General features: G+C 39.5%; 2 protein-coding genes across 4 annotated transcripts in view; both read left to right on the top strand.

Moving 5' to 3' along the window:
* The window catches only part of LOC131439139 (LIM and SH3 domain protein Lasp), a 116,837-nt gene that overhangs the window by 29,291 nt on the left and 67,394 nt on the right, over positions 1-20,152 (top strand). The gene's annotated exons all lie outside the window — the stretch shown is intronic.
* LOC131439138 (uncharacterized) lies at positions 2,710-6,517 on the top strand. Its single transcript, XM_058609801.1, has 2 exons — positions 2,710-4,185; positions 4,249-6,517. The coding sequence occupies exons 1-2, from the start codon at positions 3,504-3,506 to the stop codon at positions 6,414-6,416; spliced, it is 2,850 nt and encodes a 949-aa protein (XP_058465784.1). The 5' UTR covers positions 2,710-3,503; the 3' UTR covers positions 6,417-6,517.

The following is a 20,152-nucleotide window of genomic DNA, read 5'->3' on the forward strand; positions in this document are numbered from 1 at the left end:
CCATAATCTCATCTTGGGTGCTGAAACGCTTTCCACGGAGCGGTTTCTTGAGCCGACCGAATAGGAAAAAGTCGCAGGGAATCAAATCAGGTGAATCCGGTAGTTTCTGAATGATATTGGTGTGGTTTTTAACCAAATATTTACAGATAAGGATGGCATTGTGTGACGGTGCGTTATTGTGGTGCAATATCTACGAGTTGTTTGCCCACAAATCTGGTCTTTTTTTAGCGAATTGCTTTACGCAAACGTCTGATCACGCCCAAATAATACTCCTAAAAGTCAATTTGCGGTCTACGGTCATCCATTATTTAACTTTGTTGATGTTTTTGTCGTCGGTTTCGATGTCGATGGCCTACCGCTTCTCTCATTATCATTCACAAACTCACTTCTGAAACGTCCGTGCCACTGATAGATGGCTATTTTCTTCAGAATATCGTTGAAGAAACACTCTTTTAACATTTGCAATGTCGTCGCATCATTGAAACCATTTTTAACGCTAAATTTAATGCAAATTCGTTGTTGCAAATACAATTCCATTATGAAAATTGTACAAAATTCAGGACACACACACAATCGCAGATGTACTCAATACAGAGTAACTTTTACAAATGTCCAGGTATCAAGCTGAAAATTTGATAGAATATCAATGACAGTTGCGGCAACCTCAAAAAAAATTTTATCGGGTAGTTCAGAGCGCCACACGGTGGTGATTCCGGGAACTTTTTGATCAAGGTTTTTTACACTGACATGCAACTGAACAGCGTAGAGAAGCATTTCAGGACGAAGAAAAAGGCCAAGTTTTCCAAAAAAAAAATTGGTTTGGCAGGCAATATGTAGGTCGAACAAGCCAATACTGCATTACTACCGAAACGGTAAACAAGGAAATATACTGTGACTAGTCGCTAAAGAAGTTATTCTTACCATTCCAACACGCTTCCTACAGCCACGATGGTTCCTTACTATTTTAGTCTGATTTGGCATCTTGTGACTACGCCAAATATGGTTTGAAATGGTGTAGAGCGGATGGCGAATCCACCTTACTGTCTAAAGTCGCGACCTATCGAACGGTGTTGGGCTCTCGGGGAGAGAAAACTCTTTAACATAAACAACAAGTTACAAATATAGAAAAAATTCAAAAATATAGATCACTAAAAAGCTCGTAGTTTCTTCATGCAGCCAAATTAAGTAACTGTAATTATTTTCAGATGACTAATATGGCTCAATTGAATGAATAAAGATGCATCTTGGATGGAACTACCAGAAATTTTATTCTAAATCTAACCTGTACAGATTTTGTCGCGATCAAGCTGTATTCGTCAAGATCTTTGGTCCGCTTGAAATAATATTCGAAAACGCAAACTGAGTGAGATTGAAATTTGGAAATTGAGAATTTGCATGCGTGGCCTCAAATATCACGAGTTTTTATTCATCTTGAACAATTTTTGCTAATGAAGCTGTTTTTGGTCTAAACTCTCAACCGTGATTAAGTGGATTTACTACAGCTTATCTAACTTCCAGAATTGGTATGTACGAAAACCTAATAAAATTTTGATGGCTATTTCTGATGTTGGTGGCGATTATTTCATTCTACCAGTTTGGTCAATTAGATGTCTAAAGAAGTTGAAAGTGACTCGGACGCCGTATGACGCGGCTAGTAACTAAAGCAACTCATTCAGAATAGTAGAAACACATTACGGCTTGCCCATCATCAACTAGTAAATGGCCGGAAGGTCCAACGTGCGATGGGAAGTCGCGGGCGGAAAAGAACAAAACCATTTACCGGATACAAACAATAGCTAGAAAAAGGCATTAACGCTTGTGATTTTCTCACAATTAAAATTGAATCATAGAAATATGTGCACCTTCGACTTCTTAACCTTGTTTGTGCTGTTGCGATAACGATCTCTTCTGGTATGCCGCCGGGTTTAGCAGGGCTTTTGGCCATATTACTAAAATCGAAATTAGTAGTTTCGTTCGTGAGAATTAGAGCGCCCAGTCTTAGCATTTATGGTAGTTCTCAACTCAGCAAACCCATTGTAGTTTATGACAGGACTGTGATATCAAAACTGATAGTGTCAGCAACAGACTCGTGTGTTTCAAAACATAGAAAACTTTGACAACGAATCCAGTTGGAGGTGAATCTGTCAGGTAATGTCATTCGTTGGCACGTTGGGGTCATTCATCCAAAGTCGTATCATATCGCTGGTCAACAACCCTAGGATGAATAAAGTGTTACAAGAAATCCGGTGACCACACCAGCCCAGCATTCACTAGAAACCCAAACAATCGACAAAGATCCGCATTGCATTGTGTATCAAATGTCATGAAATTGAAGTGCGATCCATCAACTTCGCACATGTAACATTGCGAGTAAGATTTCCCGAGCCGGGCAAGTAGCGGGATACCACATCAGACAGCATGAGCGATGACAGCTGCGCTGCCGTAATAAAACCGCACACAATTCACTGGCACCGAACACCATATATACCGATTTTTATGGGTATAACTTTTCTGTCCTGTGCCGTAGTCAGTTATCAAAGTGATAGTGAAAGCGATTCGCTACTCGACTGGTTTCCCAGTCGACATGCCATTGTTAGCCATCGGTGTGCAGTAACAGTTTACTATTTACAGCGACCGTTACCGCTTCTACCGAAGGTAATATTTTCCATTGCAAAAATGTCGACTAGTATGCCTCGGCGTAGCGTTGCTTGAACAGGCGATTAAGTCACTGTCATGCGACGAGTTCGGTTTTGGGAGGAAACCGTTACGTTTACACGTTCCATCGCTGAGCCGGACTCACTTTTACCGTCGTTCGATATGTGTGATTACGATCGCCTGTGTAGCAGGGTAGGGTGGTGTTGCGGAATAAAGGCGATAGGCCCTTTTGATCGAGCAAATTATATCGACGTGAAAAGATATCGACGCAATGCGTCATATCCAGTTATGGTGACAGGTCATATAAGATAAAGAAGAAGAAAGTTAGAAACTAGTTAAGCCGTCTGTTCTGATTTAATCTAAAGGTTAATTGTATTTCCAATTCAAAGCAGTTCTTTGATTTAAAGATTATTCTACGTAATTAACTGTAGACGATTACAGTTCAAGGTTGTTTATTTTATTCGATGAATTGATTAATAATACTAACTGAATTTATGTATTTCTATTAAATAACCTAAAATCACAGACAGTTATCACAGCTAATTGGAAAAGCCTAAAGAAAATGTATACTTAAATCTAAATAGTACGGATACGTAAGTACGTTTATTAAATGAAAAGGATGTTTGCTAACGGAATAATTCTATGAGCAGTATATAGATATTCATTGTATAAACACGTGGTTCTCTTTGGATTTATTTGATGGTTAGGAAACTAATTTGTAAGTTGATTTCATTTCATTATTAATTAGATACAATAAAAGTATATTTGCAGTCGAGTTGCGGAAAACCGAACTACGGAAAAGTTTACAACATTCTCGAAAATTATAATCTGAAGAGATCCCTTTCGTTATGAGTACGTCCGGAGACCATCCTACAGGCAGCTGCAAGGTCTGCAACCGACCGGATCATGCCGAAGATATGGTCGCTTGTGATTGTTGTGAAAAGTGGTTTCACTTCACGTGTGCAGGAGTACAGGCTTCCATCTGCAACAAACCATGGCGTTGTGGTTATTGTTCAAGTCGAGATGACGACCGTAATTCAACAGTGTCAATCTGCTCGACTACCTCAAGTGCTCGTTTACGATTGAGGCAGCTCAAAGAAGCGAAAACACTCGATGATCGTCTGTTATTACAACAAGCGGAAAGGGAACGAGCTTATTTAGCTGAGAAGCACCAACTGGAAGCCGAGATTCATACAGAAATGCGACTAAGAACCAGTACATCAAGCCGAATCAGCTGTAAAAGTAGTCACAGTCACAGAACTGAAATAAAAACCTGGATTGATCAGTCTGGAAGCACAATGGCAGTAAATCCAAACGCGGATGCAAAAGCATCGACACCCGTTATTTCTATAGGGAATATAGTACAAGCAGATAAAAACAAAAGTGTAATAACGCCAGTCCAGTCGATATCCACAGGTATTCGTTGTAGTGTAGTTCCGTCCACGTCAACCAAGAAAGCCGTGGTTGAATTCAATAGAATGTCAACAAAAACGCACGTTCCACCGATTCCCATTTCTGGTTCAGCATACAGTAAATTTCCATCGCAAGTAATCAACACTGTTAATTCAAACTCGTCTACACGACTGTTTCCAGCATCGCAGCATAATGCCGTCCGTCTAGATCAACAGAAACAACATCCATCAGGTCCGTCTAAGCAGCACATCCCACCGACGAGTCAGTCAGGTCCACGAGAAGGCTCGCAGTTAGGCGCGGAACCTATAATGGAAAGTCAAGTTCCTGTTCGGACTGATTCCGGTGAGCGGAATCAATTGGATATATTATGTAAACAGCGAACAGTACAACAGCAATTTGGAAATCGAAACAGCAGTTATTTTACGCAACCTAGAGGAAACCAATCGGGAACATCGTTTATGCCGTCATTACCACCAGAAGGCATGCAATTAGGCGCGGAACCTATAATGGAAAGTCAAGTTCCTGTTCAGAATGATTCCGGCGAACGAAGTCAATTCGATGCATTTGGTAAACAGCAAACAGTGACGCCACAACTATTTGACTTGCGACGAGGAAATATTATTTCGCATCCTAAAGGAAACCAAGCGGGAGCATCGTTTGTACCGCCATTCTATTCTACACATTGGCCCGTGAATGAAAACTTGAGTTTTGGTAACAGTCAACAGCAAACTCCTTTCATGGCTTCAATTCCCGTGCACCCATATACACCGTCGAACTATTTGAGATGGTTCGCAAGTGGAGCACCGAATATGGAAGAATCAAATGCATCACGTCCTCGGACAAGTGCGACAGCAAGCGCTGAACCGCTTCAGAGCGAACAAGGACGCCCTGATAGGCAATCAAATATGGGACAATCATCTAATAATCACTGTACATCGGCGACTGAAGGAGTTCTGAATGCACAGCAATGGGCAGCACGTCAAGTAGTGTCGCGTGACTTACCAAAGTTCTCGGGTGACCCGCTTGAGTGGCCACTGTTTATTAATGCGTTTGAGTCTACTACAATGATGTGTGGAATTCAGCAAGACGAGAATCTAGCTAGATTACAAAAATCCTTAGTGGGAAGTGCAAGAGAAAAGGTTCAGAGCATTTTAACTCTACCAGCAGCGATCCCCGAAATAATTCAAACATTGCGAGATGAATGCGGGCGGCCTGAACAATTGGTTCATTGCCTCCTAGTAAAGATTCGTCATGCTCCTCCTCCAAATATCAACAAACTTGATACACTTATAAATTTCGGAAGGGAGGTAAAAAACCTGGTGATTTACATCGAAGGTGCCAAACTACACGACCATTTGGCAAACCCCATGTTACTATCGGAATTAGTAGGAAAACTACCACCAAATTTACGGTTGGAATGGGGGCTACATACCCAGAAAATACCGGAAGTATCGCTGAAGGCATTTAGTGAATACGTTACGGCTATCAGAACTGCTGCTTGTAAGGTCTTGCTGCCAGACTGCAGTCATGACGAAGGTCGTCGGAGCAAGAAGGAAAAAGGTGGTTTCGTGAGCGCACATTCTTTCGGACAGAATGATGAAATTGAGATACATTCGAGAAAAGAACACCAAACTAAAACTAAAAACGCCACCTCGAAATCATGTGCAGCGTGTAATGAGAATGATCACAAACTGCGGAACTGCGATAAATTTAAGAATTTAAGCCTAGATCAAAGAAGAAAACTGGTGGAACGTTTGAAGCTTTGTCAACATTGTTTGGGAAGTCACGGTAAGTGGCCGTGTAGATCCAAACAGTTGTGTGAAATCGATGGTTGTAAAGAGTATCATAATAGTCTGTTACATACAAAGCCAATTCGCTCAGTTCAACGAACAGTTTCCACTGGTGTTATTTCCGCTCACTGCTCTAATCAGGAAAGTATTCTCTTTAAAGTAATTCCTGTCATTCTGTCACATAAAGGAAAGTCTATTTCAACCTTCGCATTTTTGGACGACGGATCTAATCTTACGTTGATGGAAGAAGAAATCGCTGAAGAGCTGGAGTTGAATGGAAATGTCACTCCACTATGCATCCAGTGGACAGGAAGTGTGACAAGAAAGGAGTCGACCTCACGTGAGGTTCAAGTGAGCATTTCGGGCACTCGTTCTCAGCAATACACTATTTCAGGTGTTCGCACGGCTCCTCGCCTTGACCTTCCTCATCAAAGTTTGGATTACGATTATCTAGCCAACAGATTTGCTCACCTGAAGAGGCTTCCAGTTAGTAGTTATTCGAATGCAATACCTCGGATTCTTATTGGTTTGGATAATGCGAAACTGATCATGACTTGAGACAAACGTGAAAGGCATTATCGTGAACCTGTTGCAGCTAAAACACGCCTTGGTTGGACGATTTTTGGTGGCGAACAAAAAGAAACACAGCAAACCCATCATGTATCGCTTCATATGTGCGATGGCACTACAGATTTTTTGCTCCATAATCTTGTCAACCAATATTTTGATGTTGAAACCGTGGGTGTAAAACCTCTGATTTCCCTGGAATCGCCAGAAGAACGACGTGCCAAGCAGATCTTGTTCGATACTACTAAGCGTACTGAATCAGGAAGATTCGAATGTGGGTTGCTATGGAAGAGTGATACTATTGACCTACCAGATAGTTACGCAATGGCCACGCGTCGTTTAGTTTGCTTGGAGAAAAAAATCTGTAAAGATCAAAGCCTGAAATCGAAAATCTTAGAGCAAATTGACGAGTATCTGCAGCGAGGTTATGCCCACAAAGCAACAGAGAACGAGTTGCGTAATTCGGAAAATTATCTCGTTTGGTATTTACCACTTGGTATTGTTTCTAATCCTCGCAAGCCGGAAAAATTGCGTATCGTGTGGGACGCTGCAGCACGAGTGGGAGATGTATCTCTGAACTCAGTATTGTTAGCTGGACCAGATTTGTTGACTCCGCTGCTAAAGGTTATGTTTCAGTTCCGCCAACGGCAGTACGCTGCAGTAGGAGATGTTCGGCAAATGTTTCACCAGTTATTGGTTAGGAAAGAAGACCGACAGGCGCAAAGGTTTCTCTTCCGCCCAAAGCCGGATCAAGCACCAACAGTTTATGTCATGGATGTTGTTATCTTTGGTGCATCGTGTTCGCCATGTCTGGCGCAACATGTAAAAAACACTAACGCGAAAGAGTTCGAAAAGCTGTACCCTGAAGCCTCATCGGCTATCATTAATAACACTTACGTTGATGACTTTCTGGATAGCCGAGATACGGTAGATGAAATAGTGCGAATCATAAAAGATGTGCGATACGTTTTCGATAAAGCGGGATTTGAGATACGGAACTGGCAGTCAAATTCTCAGGAAGTTCTCCGACGGGTCGGGGTTGACGTCTTAGAAACAGCGAAACGTTTTTCAATAGAGAAGTCAACGTTAGCAGAGCGAGTGCTTGGAATGTCATGGAAACCAAAGGAGGATTTATTCGTATTCGCCACACAGTTCCGCGAAGATCTTCTACCGTTATTATCTGGTAACGTCGTACCCACCAAGAGGCAGGTTCTCAGGGTTGTGTTGAGCCATTTTGATCCGCTCGGCATCGTAGCTAACTACACAGTACACGGAAAAATATTAATACAGGACGTTTGGAGATCCGGTGTAGATTGGGATGACCCAATAAAAATGGAAAATTTCGAAAGTTGGCAGCGCTGGGTGAGTTTGAATCAAAATCTGTCGAAAGTTCAAATTCCCAGATGCTACTTTCCGAACTACAAGTTAAGCAGCTACGAAACACTGGAGCTGCACGTTTTTGTTGATGCGAGCTTGTTAGCGTATTGTGCGGCAGCTTACTTCAGGATTGTTGACGACGGTGTACCGCGCTGCGCTCTAGTAGCTGCCAAGACGAAAGTGACTCCTTTGAAACCTCAGTCTATACCACGCAACGAATTATGCGCCGGTGTGCTTGGTGTAAGACTTGCCAAAAGTATTCAAGAGCATCATTCGATACCAATCCAGAAACGTTACCTGTGGACTGATTCAACAACAGTTCTCTCTTGGCTAAGAGCAGACCCACGGAAATACCGGCAATTTGTAGCCTTCCGAGTCGCAGAAATTCAGACGGAAACCAGTATAAAAGAATGGAAGTATATCCCATCGAACCTGAATCCTGCAGACAAAGGTACCAAATGGGGAAACGGGCCTTGTTTCGACCCGAGAGACCCGTGGTTCAGTGGGCCAGCATTTCAACTTCGACCGGAGTGTGAGTGGCCACGTCAACCGTCCAGATTTTCAGACCCACCGCAAGAAGTCAGAGTGATGCATCACCATGCAGCAGTTTGTGATTCAGTCATACAGTTTTCAAAGTTTTCGCTATGGGATGACTTGTTAAAAAAACTTGCCTATATTTACCATTTTATACATTGTTGTCAAATAAAACAAAAACGATTGACAAGTAATGGATTCGTCACCTTAAATCAAACAGATTTTGTTGCCGCTGAAGCAAGCTTGTGGCGAATAATTCAAAAGCAAGAGTATTTCGAAGAAATCAAAATTCTTCACAAGAACGTTGATAGACCCAATAGCGAGAAGCAGCCCTTGAAAATAAGTAGTCCAATCGGAAAGCTGTCACCATTTCTAGACGAAAAAGGTGTAGTTCGTATGCAAAGTCGGATCAATATTACTGCGGCTTACTATTCCTTCGATTTTAAGAATCCGGTAATCGTTCCTAAAGAATCTCACGTCACGAATCTGCTGATCCTTAAATACCATCAACGTTACGGACACGCTAACGAAGCTATCGTCGTAAACAAGCTGCGTCAAAGGTATTACATACCCAAGCTTCGATTCGTAGTGAAAAAGGTCGTAAAACAGTGCATGTGGTGCAAAGTCTATCGGGTGAGGCCGACAGAACCTAAGATGGCTGCATTGCCGCACACGAGAATTACCCCGTACGTTCGCCCGTTCACATTTACGGGCTTGGATTATTTTGGACCGCTGATCATAAAGCGTGGACGCATTAATGAAAAACGATGGGTGGCACTCTTTACGTGTTTAACTATTCGCGCCGTGCATGTGGAAGTAGTACATACTTTGTCAGCTGATTCCTGTAAAATGGCAATTCGTCGTTTCGTGGCTCTCAGAGGAGCTCCGCAGCAAATTTATAGCGACAATGGAACAAATTTTCGGGGAGCTTCTCGCGAACTTGCAGACGAAATCAAAGCTATCAATAGGAAACTAGCCCCAGTGTTTACCAACGCGGAAACTGAGTGGTTATTTAACCCTCCTTCCTCCCCTCACATGGGCGGTGTGTGGGAGAGAAAGGTACGTTCGATCAAAGATGCGTTGAAATCTCTTCATCATAAACATCACTTGAACGACGAAGAATTGATGACCTTTTTATCGGAAGCTGAGATGATAGTCAACTCGCACCCTCTGACTTTTGTACCAATAGAAGATCCATCTGATGAAACCGTGACACCAAATCACTTTTTACTCATGAGTTCGAGTGGTGCCAACGTATCTACAAGAATATCCATAAAGGAAGAAGTACCGCTGCGAGTCAACTGGAGACTGATGCAACATCTGCTCAACCAGTTTTGGAAGGGTTGGATTAAGGGTTACCTGCCCACCATAGCGCGCAGAACAAAGTGGTTCAATGACGTGCGTCCGCTTCAGGAAGGGGATCCGGTGGTCATTGTAGACGAAGCAGTACGTAATGGTTGGTTGCGAGGTCGCGTTGTCAAGGTTTGTCCCGGAAAGGATGGACAAGTAAGAAAAGTGGACGTCCAGGCTTCTTCAGGCGTATATCAACGACCAGCGATCAAAGTAGCCCTGCTTGACATCATAGAAGGAAGTAAGACCATTACAGAATAAGGTATTACGGGTCGGGGTGTTGCGGAATAAAGGCGATAGGCCCTTTTGATCGAGCAAATTATATCGACGTGAAAAGATATCGACGCAATGCGTCATATCCAGTTATGGTGACAGGTCATATAAGATAAAGAAGAAGAAAGTTAGAAACTAGTTAAGCCGTCTGTTCTGATTTAATCTAAAGGTTAATTGTATTTCCAATTCAAAGCAGTTCTTTGATTTAAAGATTATTCTACGTAATTAACTGTAGACGATTACAGTTCAAGGTTGTTTATTTTATTCGATGAATTGATTAATAATACTAACTGAATTTATGTATTTCTATTAAATAACCTAAAATCACAGACAGTTATCACAGCTAATTGGAAAAGCCTAAAGAAAATGTATACTTAAATCTAAATAGTACGGATACGTAAGTACGTTTATTAAATGAAAAGGATGTTTGCTAACGGAATAATTCTATGAGCAGTATATAGATATTCATTGTATAAACACGTGGTTCTCTTTGGATTTATTTGATGGTTAGGAAACTAATTTGTAAGTTGATTTCATTTCATTATTAATTAGATACAATAAAAGTATATTTGCAGTCGAGTTGCGGAAAACCGAACTACGGAAAAGTTTACAACAGGTGGCAGTCATTTGCGATCCAGTCGCACAAAAATCGATGTTTCCTGACCAAACCGGCCAGGTGATAGTGAAATGTAATCACGACAGAAAACTCAATGTTTGTGAAATGTTACCAAATTCGACCAAACAGTCAGTGCTGGTGAGAAGTGAATGGGGTCCTGTTGAGAATGTGGTGGAATTAGGTCAACGTCATCCATTATGATGTAATCATACCGGCCGTAACTGTCTTTGGTTACGTCTAAAACTCATTATGATTTGCAAGGAAGATACCAAAACTGTTCTAAGTCGCTATTGACAATCATGGTTTTACTTACCATATCTAACAACTATATTCCTGATATGTTTTTTGCTGTATCAAGCGTATGTCTCCAACTATAGATTGATCTCCACTGAATCCTTTGAAAATAAACAGTAAAATATCAACATTTTACCAATAGCCAACAGAAAACAAAAAAACCTATTTTAAATTCATCTAGTGGTGTAATGATGCTTTTCTCATATTACTTATATTTTCAAAAACATCACTAGAAGATTCTGTTAATATTTTTTTTTCAAACTTGAATAAAATCAAAAACTATATAAATCACCATAACCTTCTCAATTTGTAAACAGTTATGTCAAGATAATATAGATTCAAATGTGGTAACCCTGCACACTATACAAAATCGAACAAAGCACGCTGTGTGCTAGGCGGTGGTGTTTTCTTCTTCCGTACCAGTACGTACCGATGCGTACCGATTTTGCATCATTTTGTATGACAGTTTGAATGTTTTGACACTCATCGCACAGTTTCTTTTGAGATAATGAGAGGTTTAATTTAAATCATGATATGTAAAAATCGGTTCAACCGTTGTTGAGAAATCGAAGTGAGTTCCGTTTTTGGAGTTTTTCTTCACTATTACCAGTGCATTTGGAAGCAGAAACCGGGGATTAGTAGTCCCAAAGTAAAATTCATATATCCACTAAGTTAAAAAGTCTGCCAACTAGATGAATTTACCAGTAAGTTTTATAATAATTTGCACCTTGCTTTGCCATCACTTGTGAAAAAAAACTCATGAAAATGAAAATTTTTCACTGCAATATCGGAGCCGGAAGTCGAATCGGGCTTAACTTTTCGGGGACTTTTGAAAGAATTCTAAGACCTTTTATTTGCATCTTAGTTTGAAAATTGGTTAAGAAATTTCCGATAGATTTTCACATATTACCTTGTAATTCCGGAACCGGAAGTCGGATAGAGATAAAATTCAATAGCAAGAGATGGAACTATAAGACCTTTCGTTTGAATCAAAGTTTGTGAAAATCGGTCACGCCATCTCTGAGAAAAGTGAGTGACCATTTTTTTTTATTTTTGGTGCAAATCACCCTGTAACTCCGGAACCAGAAGTCGGATCTGGATAAATTTCAGAAGCAGTCTATGCGACCATAAGACTTCATTTGAATCCGAGTTTGTGAAAATCGATTCAGTCATCTCTGAGAAAATCGAGTGACATTATTTGTCACATACGCACAAACATACCATACACGCATATACTCATTTCGTGATCTCGCCGAACTAAGTCGAATGGTATATGACACTCGGCCCTCCTGGCTTCCGTTCAAAAGTCGGTTTTCAAAGTGATTGAAAGCCTACATAAGCTCAACAAATTATATGCTATTCTTAGACAAATGCCAAAACTACTTTTTTTTAAGCTAACACAAAACAGATAATAATAGCAATACGTTTTAAGTCTAGTAAAACCAATTAACACGTTAATTAATAGTCGTTATAGTGTGGTTCATTTAATTTTTTCTGCGAAGCGACGGGAAGGCTCACCAAGTTGAAAACATAGCTTCAGCAAAAATAAAAACTCGTGTGCACGCAGTCATAGGTTCTTCACTTTCAAATATAGTCCTGTGAAATCCGTTGTTAAGTAGAGTCGTATTTCGCAAGGATCTGTTTGGTATTCGAGGTATTTAAGGCTTCACGATACTTGATAGTAAGTTTATTTTTCAAACGTTGTTAGCAAATCCTGCTGTCGTGAGTAATCCTTAATACTATGAACAACAAGATACAGATTTAAATCATCTGCGTAGAAACTTACAATTTACAACCCGCTTCCAGGAGCAATGCAACATAGTTGAAAAATAATACAAATAACAAGGGTCCTAAGTTACTACCTTGTAGAACACTTGATTTACTTACGAATTCGGATGACGCAACGTTATTAATTTTGACACGTAGTTGTATATCGAAAAGAGATGAGTTTAACCTAGACACGAGTTGCGATGATAAACCAAGTTGAGACATTTCACACAACATTATTCGATTATTAAACTTGTCAAACGCTACTTTTATGTCGGTGTAGATACCATTCATTTGCGCTTTTGTCTTCATACTAGATACACACTTGAACGTGAAAGTCGACAAATTCGCAACTGATCCACTGGGTATAAATATCTGACTGTTTCCATATTCGAGGGGATCATGCATTTTTTTAAGTTTAGGTTTCCTCTTGGAAGATACAAAAACACAACAGCTGTTAAACTGTGCGAGTATTCAAGAAAAATCTTCTTATGCTTTAGACGGGAAAGAATCGTGGATTTTACGCAATTAGTCATTATCAAGGATAGAAGCTTTGTTATTCGATAAAATTTTAGTATCTCTGTGATTTTAGCACCACTAAATACCGCCATTCAAGCAAAAGGCCTACAAACTACAAACAGTATTACTCGCATCGAATCAGTTATAATTTATACATTTATTTTTTTGGAGCTAGAAAAAGCCCGCTGGATCTGAGATTCTTGATTCACCTTCTCTAGCAGGCATAAAACCTCATCTTTTGTATCGACAGATAACATATGATCAAATGATGTATTATCACAGCTTATTAATGTCTTCATATAAAGATTTGGAGAAAAAGGTGTTTATATGTATTGTATGGAAATTATTGATATCAAAGTAACGTGTTGGACATATTATTCACGAATATTTGGATATGAGAAAGCTTTGTGCAAAATGGGTGCCGCGTGAGCTCACAATCGATCAAAAACAACAACGAAAAATCATGCTGAAATTGAACGAATTGGGCTTCGAATTGCTCCCTCATCCACCGTATTCTCCAGATTTGGCCCCCAGTGACTTTTTCCTGTTCTCAGACCTCAAGAGAATGCTCGCTGGTAAAAAATTTAGAAGCAATGAAGAGGTAATCGCTGAAACTGAGGCCTATTTTGAGGCAAAGGACAAATCGTACTACAAAAATGGTATCGGAAAGTTGGAAGATCGCTATAATCGCTGTATCGCCTCTGATGGCAATTATGTTGAATAATAAAAACGAATTTTGGCAAAAAAATGTGTGTTTCTATTAAACGATACGAACTTTTCAGCCGAACTGTTATTGGCTTAATTCGCATCATGTGCTATTCTGCAACCGTATATTTTTGTTTGCTCTCGATAGTCCCGTCTTATTAACTATAAACGTGCAATGACACAGTATTCAAATAGAGTATATTTACTCACGAGTTGGAAGATTTGCTTTGTGCACCATTCGCATCGAGAAACAATTCTTTTCAATAACATTCAGAAGCAGAAATTTTGCCTTTTGGCGTGAATACGTCTTACTTTATTATGGGGCACCTTTTCAAAATCCACTTACTACAAGAATGGGCAGAACTTTATTGTGAATATCTCTTTTTTTATTCAATTATATAATTTTTAAGGCACACTGCTTAAGCTCTAAGATGCCAAGGGCTTTCTCTAATTTTGATTAACAAATAACTTTAAACTAGGATAGTATATTTAGATAATGTAATGGCTTTGGCAGATCCAGCCTTCAGCTGGCGATCGGCACCGGCCGGCGTATTGAATGTAACACGTTGGTAAGTATCTATGTTGGCCGCTTTTTTTCTGTCCGTGTGGGTTCGCGGGGAACACCCCCATGTGAATATCTCTTATTGTATTTAAGGCATCAACATAATTTTTTCTCCATACTATCGGAGCATATCTCAGCAATTTATGATAACATTTTCAATAGTATGAGATATCCACAAATAACTTAAATTAGAAGATTTCAAAAATGTTTGGTATCAACAAGCGTTAAGGTGAAATTAAGTGTAAAAATGTTGCGGGCAAAATTTCAACCATGAAGCTACTTTACAATTCTGAACGTTTCAATATAATGTAATCGCCAGCGTTAAAGCGTTAAATGAAAGATGCAGTTCTATTAATTGAAAATTTAATGCAATCCAATTTAGTTTTGCATGGATGGTGATTTTCAGTCACCGTTTTTTTACTTCGAAGATTCAACCCGATGAAAATGTCTAAATCTATGAGATGAACAAGGAGCAAACATGAGTTTACCAGGTTGTACCAAAGCGATTTCTAGCTGCTTATAGGATTGTTTCCGTATGCATTGATTAAATTTGTGAACATCTTTCCTTTGTGAGTATTGAACCACAGCGTAATTGCGCACACAGAAAAATGGGATTAGACGAAAAATTCGCGAATCGGTTTCGATACAGTGTGAACTCAACAACAAACATGTATCTTTCTAAATGTGGTCATTTGAGCCTCCTTGTCATTCAAGCCACGATATGAAAGTTAGATAAACTTGCTTACTTGCTTGTGAAGTTTGTGCTGAATGCTTCGATGCACAGATTTTTAATTGGCTCTTCTTCCTCAAATTACCTCGTTGTAAATGCACATTTCAATGCTTCATGTGTACCTGGTTTCAATATCAGTTTTACAATCACCTACCACGATATCGTTACTGCAGGAGAAGTGGTTCGTGTGCACCAGTTGCTATTTCCACATGACTTATTTCCAAAAGCGCTTCTCTGTTTGCCTACCAACCTATCAGTATCCGATCCAAATTGTATTGTGCCTTGACGAAGTATCTTTGACTGATCGAAAGTGTCTCCGTTGTTGGTTAAATCGAACAAAATCCCTCCCGTGTCACGGTATCTACTGTCTCCTTCCATCCGTGACGTGTCGGAACAGTTGCTAAAAGAATACAAATTCTCTACTCATGAATGAATGAAACGTTTGATGCGAAAAACCTACACGCTAAGTGATTGAAAGTGACTGAAAGAGGAGTTCCATTCATTTCTCATTCATTTGAATTTATAATTGTTATGTGAGTTGTGACAGCCAGATACGGCTCGGTACTGCTGTCACTTTACAACTAGGGAAGGAGGGAGATTTTTTATTTGTCACGGTGCAACAATAATGGATCTGTAGCTGCTGGAATACTACATGTGACGTAACCACTATGACTGGGAATATAAAACGAACTAGTTAATGCAAGGTCACCCGACTACGCCCATTTTCCGTAATTGTAGTTCAAATTGTTTTGCATAAACTGTGCTGTTTACCAGGTGACTGCGTTGACCTTGAGAAGGGGTTCATGATTATAGGATATGGTGAATCTATCTTTCAGTTAACACTCTGCTTGCGGAATATTTTATGCGAAAGAAACCGTAGGTAAAACGATTGTTCAAGTAATTAGATCACAAATCACAGTAATCAATTTGCTTGGCTCTATATTGTTCCACATGACTGGAGACAAGTGAAAGTTATCGCCATTCAAAAACCGGGGAAACCAGCTTCCAATCACAACTCATATAGACCCATTGCGATGTTGTCCTGCATCAGAAAATTGTTCGAAAAAATTATTCTACGACGTCTCGACACTTGGGTCGAGACGAACGGTTTGTTGTCAGATACTCAGTTTGGCTTCCGTAGAAATAAAGGGACGAATGATTGCCTTGCATTACTTTCGTCTGACATCCAAATTGCCTTCGCTCAGAAGCAACAAATGGCATCTGTATTTTTAGACATTAAAGGAGCATTTGATTCAGTTTCCATTGATGTTCTTTCAGACAAGCTTCACCAAAATGGACTCCCAGCGGTTATAAATAATTATTTGCACAACCTTTTGTCAGAGAAACACATGCATTTTTCACATGGCGATTTGGCAACACTCAGAAATAGTTACATGGGTCTCCCGCAAGGCTCATGCCTCAGTCCGCTCCTCTATAATTTTTACGTAAATGACATTGACAGCTGTCTAGTAACCCCATGTACACTAAGGCAATTGGCAGATGATGGCGTGGTTTCAGTTACTGGACCCAAAGCTATTGATCTGCATAAACCATTGCAAGATACCTTAGATAACTTGTCCGATTGGGCTGTTCATCTTGGTATCGAATTCTCTGCGGAGAAAACAGAGTTAGTCGTCTTTTCAATAAAGCATGATCCCGCGCAGCTTCAGCTCCATATGATGGGAAGAATGATCCAACAGGTTTTAACTTTTAAATACCTCGGGGTGTGGTTCGATTCCAAATGCACGTGGGGAGGACACATTAGGTTTCTGATAACAAAATGCCAACAAAGAGTAAATTTTCTTCGAACAATAACAGGATCTTGGTGGGGTGCTCATCCGGAAGATCTAATAAAATTGTATCAGACAACGATACTTTCAGTGATGGAATATGGATGCGTTTGCTTTCGTTCCGCTGCAAACTCTCATATTATCAAACTGGAGCGAATTCAGTATCGTTGTTTGCGAATTGCTTTAGGGTGCATGCATTCGACACATACAATGAGTCTTGAAGTTCTGGCGGGAGTTCTTCCATTAAAAGATCGATTTTGGGAGCTTTCATCACGCCTGCTAATAAGATGTGAGGTGCTGAATCCCATGGTAATTAATAATTTCGAACGACTAGTCGAGCTTCGATCTCAAACAAAATTCATGACAGTATATTTTAACCATATGTCACAGGAAATCAACCCTTCAAGATATATTCCTATCCGTGTCAGCCTCCTAAATGTCCCTGACTCAACTTTATTTTTCGATACATCCATGCAGCGCGAAGTGCGTGGAATCCCGGATCATCTACGTTCGACGGAAATCCCAAAAATATTTTCAAGTAAGTTCAGGCATATTGACTCTGAGAAAATGTTTTACACGGACGGATCGCGAATTGAAGAAGCGACAGGGTTTGGTATGTTCAACAATAATGTTTCGGCCTCATTTAGGCTTCAAGAACCTGCATCTGTTTATATAGCAGAGCTAGCAGCAGTTCATTATAGTTTGAGTGTAATCGTCACATTAATGCCAAACCATTATTTCCTCTTCACAGATAGTCTGAGTGCAATTGAAGCCATTCGCTCAAACATGACTGGCAAGACTGAACCGTTTTTCCTGGGCAAAATAAAACAGTGCCTGAACGACATATTGAACAATAATTATCTAATCACTATAGTCTGGGTCCCGGCTCATTGCTCCATTCCTGGCAATGAAAGAGCCGATATTTTAGCCAAACGTGGTGCTATTGAGGGTGAAATTTATGAGAGACCAATTGCTTTCAACGAATTCTATAGCTCGTCTCGCCAAAGAACACTTGCCAGCTGGCAAGCTTCTTGGGATAAAGATGATCTGGGTCGGTGGATGCACTCAATTATTCCGAAAATATCGACAAACGCATGGTTCAGGGGACTGGATGTGAGTAGAGATTTCATTCGTGTGATGTCCAGACTCATGTCCAATCACTACACGTTAGATGCACATCTCCTTCGAATTGGGCTCTCCGAGACTAATCATTGTGCTTGTGGCGAAGGTTATCGAGATATTGATCATGTCGTTTGGACATGCGTGGAGTATCGTGATGTCAGATCTCAACTAATAAATTCTTTGCGTACCCAAGGTAGACTATCCAATATCCCAGTTCGAGACATTCTTGCTTGTCGTGACCTTTCATACATGAAACTTATTTATCATTTCATAAAGAAAACTGGAGTTTCAATTTAATAAAGGCCCCTTTCAAGACTTAGTTCTGATCCCAGCTGCGTCCATGAGTTCAACCAATAGCTAAATTAGAATAAAAATAATGTAATGATACAAACAAACTCGAAACAGTTTATGAAATTATTAACAAAATGTCTGAAAATAACAGCTTATTTTATAATTTATAGAAGTTAATCGTTTGGTTCAAATAATATTTCCGAGTAGATTTCATAATTAATGACGAGTTACCTAAGATGATATTTAAGTAATAAGAGAATATGTTTTAATAAATGCAAAACGTTGTGACTATGTTAGAATTAAATTAGGATAAGAATATTATGTAAAAGTGATGCTACGGCGAAGAAAAACTTATGTAAACTGCCTTAAGAAATAAACGTATTTATGAAAAAAAAATTTGCTTGGCTCTAGCCTACTGATTATTTGTGGGGTATTCTTTCATAGAAAACATGAAAACTGAAAACTAAAATATGATTTCACATGTACACGGACAGTCCCGGAGATCGCAAAATCGCAACATTGCTGTTTCTTGACCTAGTTGTAATTGTAATGATTTTACTAATACATCCATTGATTTTTTTTATTACCAGATGGTTAAAAACATTGTTGTTTTCGAATGCTGTCAGTTGACTGAGATTTGAGGCAGCAAATCGCAAAACTTAAATCCTCTTAATTGCATCAGGTACACAGATAAAAATATTTTGTGAATTTACATCTATTTTCATGTTCATATTTAAAGCAGTCAATTCAACACAAAGTTTCTTTACAATTCTGTATGTTTCAATATACTGTAATCGCAAAACTAAGTGTTGATTGAAAGTTACAGCTCTATTCATTGAAAATTCAATGCAATCCAATTTAGTTTTGCATCGATGATGGTTTTCAATCAAACTTTCGATTCAATCCATGTCTATTCCATGTTACTATTTGATTACATGTGGTGTCAATTCCATTATTTCTATCTGTGTGAGTTTCTGTTGTGCTGAATAGATTTTCCTGCAATATAATTTCTAATTTCTTGATAGTGCATTCCTGGTTCATTAGCAACTGGTTTTCACAAGCTTAGATTCAAATTGAAGGTCTTGTGATCCCATATAAAACTTTGTTTGGATTTTACTTTCGGTTCCGGAGTTATGGGGTAAAATGTGAAAAAAATGGAAATATGCTTACCATTTTTTCTCCAAGATGGCGTAACCGATTTTTACAAACTAAAATTTAAATCAATGGTCTTATGATTCTATACAAAACTTCTGAATTTCACGGGTATAGCGTGGTGAGTAAATCAATGCTTTTCACGCAACCTGCCTGGGAGATGCCCAACAACACAGTAATCTATCTAATCGGTACAGAACGATTTTGCAACACGATTTGCTTCGCCGATTCAATGTTTTCTTCAGTAACATGTTGTTGGGCGGCCAGGGATCTCATCATGATCCAAGCTTGTACGACCACCTTTGAAGCGTTTATACCCCTTGTATGCCTGTGTTTTTCCTAGACACGATTCACTAAAGGCCTTTTCTAACATTTTCAACGTTAAATCTTTAAACACTTAAATCCATTTGCAACACAAAATTTGATGCACGCACGTTGTTCTAAATTTTCATCCATTATAAAAATCGCCACACGAAAATTTTTCAACTTCTTTGTATAGACGCCAAACAAAAACTAATCGTACGATATGCGTCAAAATTTGACAGTATGTGTATAAAAGTGTTGGCAACGTTGAGAGAATAAAAGTTTACCGATTGGACAAGCGCGGGAATTTTAAAATGAAAACTCCGGTTCTTTTTTTATCAT

This window comes from Malaya genurostris, chromosome 3 (assembly GCF_030247185.1).
Source record: "Malaya genurostris strain Urasoe2022 chromosome 3, Malgen_1.1, whole genome shotgun sequence".
NCBI classification, from domain to species: Eukaryota; Metazoa; Arthropoda; class Insecta; order Diptera; family Culicidae; genus Malaya; species Malaya genurostris.